At 32.6% G+C, this 8986-nt stretch overlaps 1 protein-coding gene across 1 annotated transcript in view; it reads right to left on the bottom strand.

Annotated features, from left to right (window-relative positions):
• The window catches only part of TRAPPC8 (trafficking protein particle complex subunit 8), a 116572-nt gene that overhangs the window by 36786 nt on the left and 70800 nt on the right, over positions 1-8986 (bottom strand). The window contains 5 exon segments of the mRNA XM_017858050.1: positions 359-513; positions 2570-2696; positions 3117-3191; positions 6132-6262; positions 6684-6878. Coding sequence (XP_017713539.1) covers positions 359-513; positions 2570-2696; positions 3117-3191; positions 6132-6262; positions 6684-6878 — 683 coding nt within the window.

Below are 8986 nucleotides of genomic sequence, written 5' to 3'. Positions count from 1 at the left end.
TTTTATTCAGACACTTCTATATTGCTTAAGTTTTTTTATAAGCATTCATTCACAAATTATTTCTCATAACTTATGAAAAAGAGTCACTGATTTTCAAAATAGAGTGTTTTTTTTAGAAGTATTTTTCCCAATTTCCATCAATATTTTGAGGGTTATATCTTATAGCCCGGCTATGACTTAATGGAAATTGCATGATTGTCTTACATTGTGAATTAAATATATTTAACACTAGTTTAATAATAATTTAAAAGTATAGTTCAATGTAATATCAAAAACCTCAGAGCCTAAAATGAATTTACTCAGAATATTTGCTCATATAGATATACTAAGTCTGTGAAATCTTTAAAAAGTGAAATACCTCTAACAGTGGCATTTCTTCTGTGATGATGGGATCTAAACGCCGATCTGGGCCATATTTAACAGATGTTTTCTCTTCTTTTGTGTTGTTAAGTCGAGGACCTTGAATTTCTAAATCCTGCTTCCCTCGGACTGACATACTCAAGGAATATTTTCCTGAAATAAAAAAAAAAATCAATGCCCTTGAAAATAATTCGGTATGTTAACTGACATCAATTTAATTTGAATATGTGAATACCGTAAGTTTCAGATTATTTCTAGAAAAATTCTAAACAATTTTGATTAACATGATTAATCAAAGAATTTAGTATATTTTCATCTCATGTTTAACACCAACTAAGGTATGCTACTTAATTTCTCACTTGGTTTTAGATTCACTTTGCAAAAAAGACTACACATTACTCAACAGGAAGTCCTCTAAAATCTGTATTTAACCATGTGCCTATTAACTAACAAAACCTGAGAGAATAACTGTCTTAGGCCAAATAATTTAATTTAGGCCATGAGAATGGATATCTATTCACAAAGAAAAGAAGTGGAAAGCAATGAAAAGGTCAACTTTTTACTTTCACTCATACTCGAATATATACACTAATTTGAATTATTTCTGGAATATAAATAACTGAATCTTCTCAAGAGACTGCACAAAGAAAATTAAATACAGCATAGTTTTCTCAAAATTAAACTTATTTAATATTCATGTGAAATTTTTCCCAAAAGCTTCCATGTAGTGTATGTATGTGTGAAAAAAGTTAGAGTATAATAACTATCTTTCTTGCAGGACTACTTAAAGCCTTTAATGTGCTGAAAGTCACTGTAATAATCTCAAATCAGATATAAAATGTATTGATTCCCACACTTCATGTGACCGAAATCCTTATTAGCATTTTACATAATAATGAGCTACACTAAATCATGAAAACTCTGCTTAGAAGATAGGATTTTAACAGTTAATTCAGTCTCTTCCCATTAATATTATACATGAACATATAAAGTATTTTAATGCATATATTTGGTGCCTTAAATAAAACAACTACCATTTTACTGACAACCATAAATGTGTGTACTAGATTAAGATCCTAGTTACGTACAAGTGTGAAAAGAAAGGAGATTCAAAAAGCTCTTAATATCCAGTTATCTTGCTTTAAAAATGCAATAAATTAGCATTTTTAAATTATAAATAATTTAAATTATAAATTATATAAATTATAAATAAACCTTGTCTGGTACTTGTCAACCAAAAAATACAAATACAGTACTAAAATGCAGACTACCTTACTCAATTTTAGCGCAGAATTTTTTCTTTAGTAAAATGTTTTTAGTTTCTATGGATTCATTTCACTTATTTTTCTTAAATGATGTACTGAATTATCCCAGATATCCAGGCAAGTATATTTAATTGCAAGTTAAAAGAACCAACAAATTTTCCAAGTGTTCCCACTTTCTCAATGTTAATAATCAGCTTTTGTAAATGCTAAATTCATGTTTGTCAAGGACTATTTGTTATAAAATAAGACATATCTATTAAAATGAAGAGCCAGAAGTAGGAAGTTTCATGGTAAACTCTGTCTCCTAGCATCTTTCCAACTTAAATAACTATATACAGTAATTACATGGTAATGTTAAATCGTGAAGGGTCCCCTGAGTTTAAAAAACAAAGAAAACTATGTTAAATGCACATACTGTGTAGTTTTACCCTTCAAAAATGTGTAGAACATACTGTATAGTGCACAATATCAGATTAACACTAAAGCCCTACTCTTTTTTCAAGACAGAAGACAGAACTTAAGGTATTTAATATCCAGTGATGTGAAAATATAGGTCTTTAATTTGTTCCATGTTTTATAAAAAGGAAATATTCAAAAAATAGAACATATTAAGATGGGTTTTATATTGGCAGCAGACGATCAATGGTTAGAATTTATTTGGTTAGAATTTACTAAATTTGGATCAATAACAGAAAAAAAAATGCATACAGTCTAAAAATTAACAAAAGAAAACATATCAGAAGGGAATCAAGTTGTTTATTTTTGACACTAGAGATGATGTTAGAGGTTAAAATAATCTAAATTTGTCATTCTTAGATCTGGCTAAATGCCTTTATTTAACGATACATTAAACCTATTTAGAAAATACCAGTTTTTTGTTCATTTTATTCTATAGAATGATTTAAGAAAGTTTTCTAATTGTTTACCGATGCTATAGCCTTTACCTGTATGACATCCGGGAAGAGCACCAATGCCATCTACTGTCATAGAGCCCTGAATAGTGCCAAGATTATAAACAACTCCCAGAATATGCAGCTCCCCTATGTGATGGGGAAAGAGCTTTAGTCTTGCCTGTGGAGATATTTAAGTCACTCTTATTATGCTTTCATAATATCTTAAATAGCACAATACCTAATTCTATAATGTTGCAAAAACATAAACTCATGACCTAAACTTTTAAAATGCCAATTAATTTATGAAAAGCATCCTCTTCAAAAGAAAATCTCTAAATTTAACAATTATAGGCCTAAACCCTCAATAATAACTTTTCATAAAAAGGACATCAAGAAGAATGCAACGGGCTTCTCAGGAAACTAACAAATCCAAGACCACTGCAAATCACCAATTTCCTCCTGAGCAATTTCTATTTCCTAATCTTCCAAATTTTAGTTCTTAAGAAAACTAGAATATAAAATAAACTGAATAAAGATTTAAAAATTTGTTTTCATCTTACTTTCAGAAATGCATAAAGCAGAGAAATAAAATAATTACCACTTTTGATTCTTCGCCATTAATTAAGAACTCTGAAATAACTTCAGTTCCAATCATTTCAGGTTCACTTGTAACCTAAAAAATAAATTTCATAAATTATACATTCTAATGAGCAAAATATCAGATTATTAACACTCCTATATATCAATACTTTGAAACAATAACACTAATTGAAGTCTGCATTTACTAGGTTTTTTACCACATGCTGAGCTCTACACAAAATGTTTTTATTTCCACCCCTAGAGTAGACCCAGGCTATAGTAGGCACTCAATATATATTTTTTTCATTTTGTTCAGTCCAACTCAACTGAGAAGGATAAGCAATCGATTCAAAGATGCCACTATCCACAGACCTGTAATCCAAGCTACTCAGGAGGCTGAGGCAGGAGAATCACTTGAACCCGGGAGGCGGAGGTTGCAGTGAGCCAAGACGGTGCCACTGCACTCCAGCCTGGGCGACAGAGCGAGACTCTGTTTCAAAACGGGGGAGCATATCAAAGATGCCACCACCAAGATAATAAAACCCTGAGAGAAAATACCTAGTTGTTCATAGTCAACAATGCCCAAAATGGTCATTTAATTTAATCTTACAATAATAGCAAATTTCTTCTTTTGCTCTGACCTGCCTCTTTTTCAACATTGGTCAATTACATAGAAAAGGTAATGGTGGGCTAAGCACGATACAGACAGACAGGTGGACAAAAAGAGCAGTGGGAGAGAGGGAAAAAAGACCTGTTTCCCCTAAAGCAATGACATTTCTCTGGTCATGTAGCAAAGCAGAGCTAACTGGCTCATACTGGAGATAAACCTGATCCTCATAAACACTATTTTACTATGACATTATTTAGCACAAAAAACAAAAAACTCCCTACATTCCAGTTCAGCATCTTAGCCCATCACCATCTTAGTCCATTTCTTCATTTCTTAGTCACGAAAAAATCCAAAGAGTTTGAAATTTATAGAAAAATATTATTTTAAGAAATATTTCATCATACAAAATGAAAATATTCACTTAACTTTAAACCTCCTTTAAAATCTCCCATATTGAATAGACTAATATACTTAAAAGCTAATAAATCTTTTTAAAAAACATTTCCAAGTGTAATTGTTCATACTCCTCTAATGAGTATTCTAGGCATCCAAAACATTAGAAAAATTGCAGAAGTTGCTAAAATTCAAGTCAGAATACAGTCTGGGAAATCTCAGTCATTCAAATTATTAACAATGAATATAAATAATACAAAATATCTTCAACAAATTTAACTAGCAGGACTTATTTATTTATTTAATTTTACTGTTTATTTGTTTTCTGTGTTTTTTTTTTTGAGACAAGATCTTGCTCTGTCTCCCAGGGTGGAGTACAATGGCATGACCTCGGCTCACTGCAGCCTCAAGTTCCCAGACTCAAGCAATCCTCCCACCTCAGCCTCCTGGGTAGCTGGGACTATAGATGTATATCACCACATCTGGCTAATTTTTAAATTTTTTGTAGAGATGGGGGTCTCACTATGTTGCCTAGGCTAGAGCAAGACTTAAAATAAGGCAATCTTTAAAAAATCAAAACACTTGAGCACTAAAATGCTGGGGTATTTCCCACTTCCAAAATCTCACCCCCTTTATTTTTTGCCACATTATTAAAGCATTTAGCAAGGTAGTATTAAAAAAAAGCAAGTTATATAACAGATACTGGTGAATAAACTAATAAATTAGTAGCCATATATACATATATATATAGCTATATACATATATATATAGCTATATATATGTATATAGCTATATATATTTGTCCAAGTTATTTCATTTATAGTCAGTTGGATATTAATAAACTATTTGGCCAGATCATTTCTGCTTCAAAATTAAATATCTTAGATATATAAAAGACTTATTAGACATGGAAATGAAAAGAAAAAATACAAATGAAGTTTTGAATAGGCAATTCACAAAAGAGGAAAAACAAATACAAGAGTTCAACTTCACCAGCAATCAATAAAATGGAAAATAAAAGTTAAGATGGCATTTTAAAATATCAAATCAACAAAGTTTTAAGTAATACTGCTTACTGTCATAAAGATGAGACACCCAAACCCATATGCTGCTTAGTAAGAAGCTCATTGGTATGAACTTTTGTGAAACCAGCAGGGCACTAAAATATTTTTCCCTAAAATCTTCACTTCATGTCCTGGAATCTTCCCCACAGAAATAATCTAAAGGTAAAAAGCCACGCACAAAAATGTGCACCACAGAATTACTATGATAGTCAACAAATGGAAACTTGCCAAAAAAAACTATCCAAGATAGTAAAATAGTTTATGAATCACCCATATGATGTAATATTATGCAAAAATAAAATATTAAGTCACTTTGATATCAGAATATGACTATAAAACATAGAATGTAAAAAGCAACATACACAGCATAAAGGAATCCCAAATATGTGGGAAAAACATACAAATGAAAATAACTGGAAGCCCGGCGTGGTGGCTCATGCCTGTAATCCCAGCACTTTGGGAGGCTGAGGCGGGAGGATCATGAGGTCTGGAATTGGAGACCAGTGTGGACAACATGGTGAAACCTCATCTCTACTAAAAATACAAAAATTAGCTGGGCGTGGTGGGTAAGCCTGTAATCCCAGCTACTTAGGAGGCTGTGGCAGGAGAATCACTTGAACCTGGGAGGCAGAGGTTGCAGTGAGCCAAGATCGCACCACTGCACTCCAGCCTGGGCAACAGCGCAAGACTCTGTCTCAAAAAAAAAGAAAAAAAAAAAACTGGAAAGATACACAACAAAATGTTAAAGTGGTTATTTCTAAATATTATGAAGACAGATGGTTTCACTTCTATTCCTTATGTTTTTCTGTATTTTCAATTTTCAAAATAAGTACGTATCACAATTTTATAACTAAGGAAAATAAGCCAAAAGAAGTATAGCTCACTGAACAGAGTAAACTGAAATGTTACTACAGCATCTGTTAGGCTGTAACTGAAACATAATTACAAATACCTTTTAATAACTTACTAGTTGTTTAACTTCTTCATTATCCTTTTCACTGAAATCTTTAGGATGAAACTTCCAAAGTAATGACAAATCAGTCAACAAAAGTGGAACTTTCAAAGGGTTTCTAAAAGCCACTTCCACTGTAATTGGTTCTATTTACAAAAAAAAAAAAAAAAAAAAAGCCTAAATTAATAACTTTAATAAACATCACACCTCATTCTCAGCTTCAATTTTCTAAATGTATCTTGCTTTCATAGCTCTGCATTTCTGCCTAGAATGTCCATGTATTAAGGATTCAGTTGTAATACTACATTACCTCCTTGAAAAGATTTCCCCAATTTCTCTGTACTAAAGGATGCCATTCCCTCTTCTATATTCCAACATCACATTGCAAATTGTTGTAGAAGAGTCCCCATTGTCTGGTTTTATAAATGCAGCTCAGTAAATTATGAGTTCCTAATTTATTTTTGCATCCCCAGCACCAATTATGTTTGCCAAACAATAAATTATCTTGATCAGGCTGTAAGTAAAACAAATAAACAAAAAAAACAAATAAAAATTCAAGTATATCACCTTCTACAACTGCAAGTGGAAATCTTGAATTATCTGAGTAACTGTTCAAACAGTATTGTGTGGGATGAAAATTGGATGGAATCACTCCTTTGTTAACCACAGAAACAACTTGTTCCTCAAGTTCTCGCCACTGCTGAGAGGATTCAGAATCATATTCTTGATCAAGACTTACATGAGTAGCTGCTTGTTTTTCACCTAAAAAAAATTTGTAACAACACGTTTATGAAGACTTGCCCTCAAATAAAATGTATTTTAAATAAATATAAAGTACAGAAATAAATACATATATATACACACTCACTCTTGCCTGTTTCTAACTCTGAGTGAAAAATATACTCTCATTAACCCTAGCTTATGTGGATTTTGCTTATAATACTGATGTTCTTTTCCTCCTGACTCTGAAAGAATGTATTTTCCCTTGTGTCCACAAGCAATTTTTATATAAAACATTTTAAATATACAGAAAAGGCATGCAGACTAATATAACAAATATTTGTATACTAAAATTTAACAAACGTCAACTTTTGCCTATGATCCCAAATATTTTTTATAAAACAAACATCACAGATAGAGTCAATGTCCTCTCTGCACTCCTCCCCCCAATCTTATTACTCTCCTTCGCCCCCACTGGCATTACTTCTTTGCAGAGGTATTCCAAAGTTAAAGTGTATCGTTTTCATCCAGGATTTTACCACATAAGTACATACAAAAACAATGCATAAAATTAGCTTGTATGTTTGAAACTTATACTGTGATTGACTCCTCACTCAGTATCATGTTGTGGGAAATGCAGAATTAGCATGAATTCTCATGTACTGCAGCATAAATCCATTACGTGAATATACAAAAGTATATCAATTAATTCTCCATTAGGAATTCTAGTTCTTTCACTCTTTTGCTATTACAAACAATGCTACTATGAATATGACAATTTTTTTAAAAAAATACTAAATCATATCTCAAGGAGAAACATACTGATTAAATTCAAATATAAGAGTGTTTAAAATTACAAAGTTTAACAGCCATCGAGAGCTTTAAAATATATGTATTTATATAATATATTTGTATAGATTTAGTGGGTACAAGTGATGTTTTGTTATACAGATATATTTCCCTGGTGGCAGTCTGGACTTTTAGTGTAGCTATCAACCAAATAGTATACATTGTATCCATAAGTAATTTCTCATCCTTCACTCTCTACCCTCCCAAGTCTCAATGTCTATGTGTACACATTATTTAGCTCCAAACCCACTTATCAATGAGAGCATGTAGTATTTGACTTTCTGTTTCTGAGTTATTTAACATAAAATAATGAAAAGCTTAATATATTTATACTTTTGTTCCATTATTGCCATCCTAGGGCTCAATCCTAAAGAAATAATCCTGCATTTTTAAAACAGTCTTACAAGAACAACAGAACATTGGTAACAGAACATTGGTATTCTCTGCTTCCATATACATTTGAAAATTTTCATAATAAGACATTTAAAAAACAAATTTTATCTACAAAGATGTCCATCACGATACGATTTTTTTTTTTGGGGGGGGGGGGGGAGACAGTCTTGCTGGAGTGCAGTGGTGCGATCTCGGCTCACTACAACCTCCGCCTCCTGGGTTCAAGCGTTTCTCCTGATTCAGCCTCCCGAGTAGCTGGGACTACAGGTGCATGCCACCACGCCCAGCTAGTTTTTTGTATTTTTAGTAAAGACAGGGTTTCACCGTGTTGGCCAGGATGGTCTCAATCTCTTGACCTCATGATCTGCCCACCTTGGCCTCCCAAAGTGCTGGGATTACAGGTGTGAGCCATCACGCTTGGTCACAATATAATTTTATATAAGCAAAAGATGGAAACAGTCTATATATATATCAAGTGGATGTTAAAATAAAGTACTTTATAAGCACTGAATAGAGTATCTTACTAACATTAAAAGTTTATGAAGATTATATAATAACAAAAGCATTCTTTATGTGAGAAAAGCTGTTGTAATTACAACTGTTTTGTTTTCATTGTTTTTAGTTTTTAAAGCTGGGAAGAAAAACACCAAAATAGTAGTTATCTTCAGGTGGCAGGACAAAAGAAGTAATAAAGAGCTATTCATAGGCCGGGCGCAGTGGCTCAAGCCTGTAATCCCAGCTACTCGGGAGGCTGAGGCAGGAGAATGGCGTAAACCCGGAGGTGGAGCTTGCAGTGAGCTGAGATCCAGCCACTGCACTCCAGCCCAGGCAACAGAGCGAGACGCCGTCTCAAAAAAAAAAAAAAAAAAAAAGGGGCTTTCATTTCTTCTTCTTTTTTTTTTTTTTTT

The sequence above is a fragment of the Rhinopithecus bieti genome, unplaced genomic scaffold (assembly GCF_001698545.2).
Source record: "Rhinopithecus bieti isolate Rb0 unplaced genomic scaffold, ASM169854v2 scaffold_44774, whole genome shotgun sequence".
In the NCBI taxonomy this organism is placed as follows: domain Eukaryota; kingdom Metazoa; phylum Chordata; class Mammalia; order Primates; family Cercopithecidae; genus Rhinopithecus; species Rhinopithecus bieti.
The sequence above is the reverse complement of the archived record's forward strand: the minus strand, read 5'-3'. Positions and strand labels throughout refer to the sequence as shown.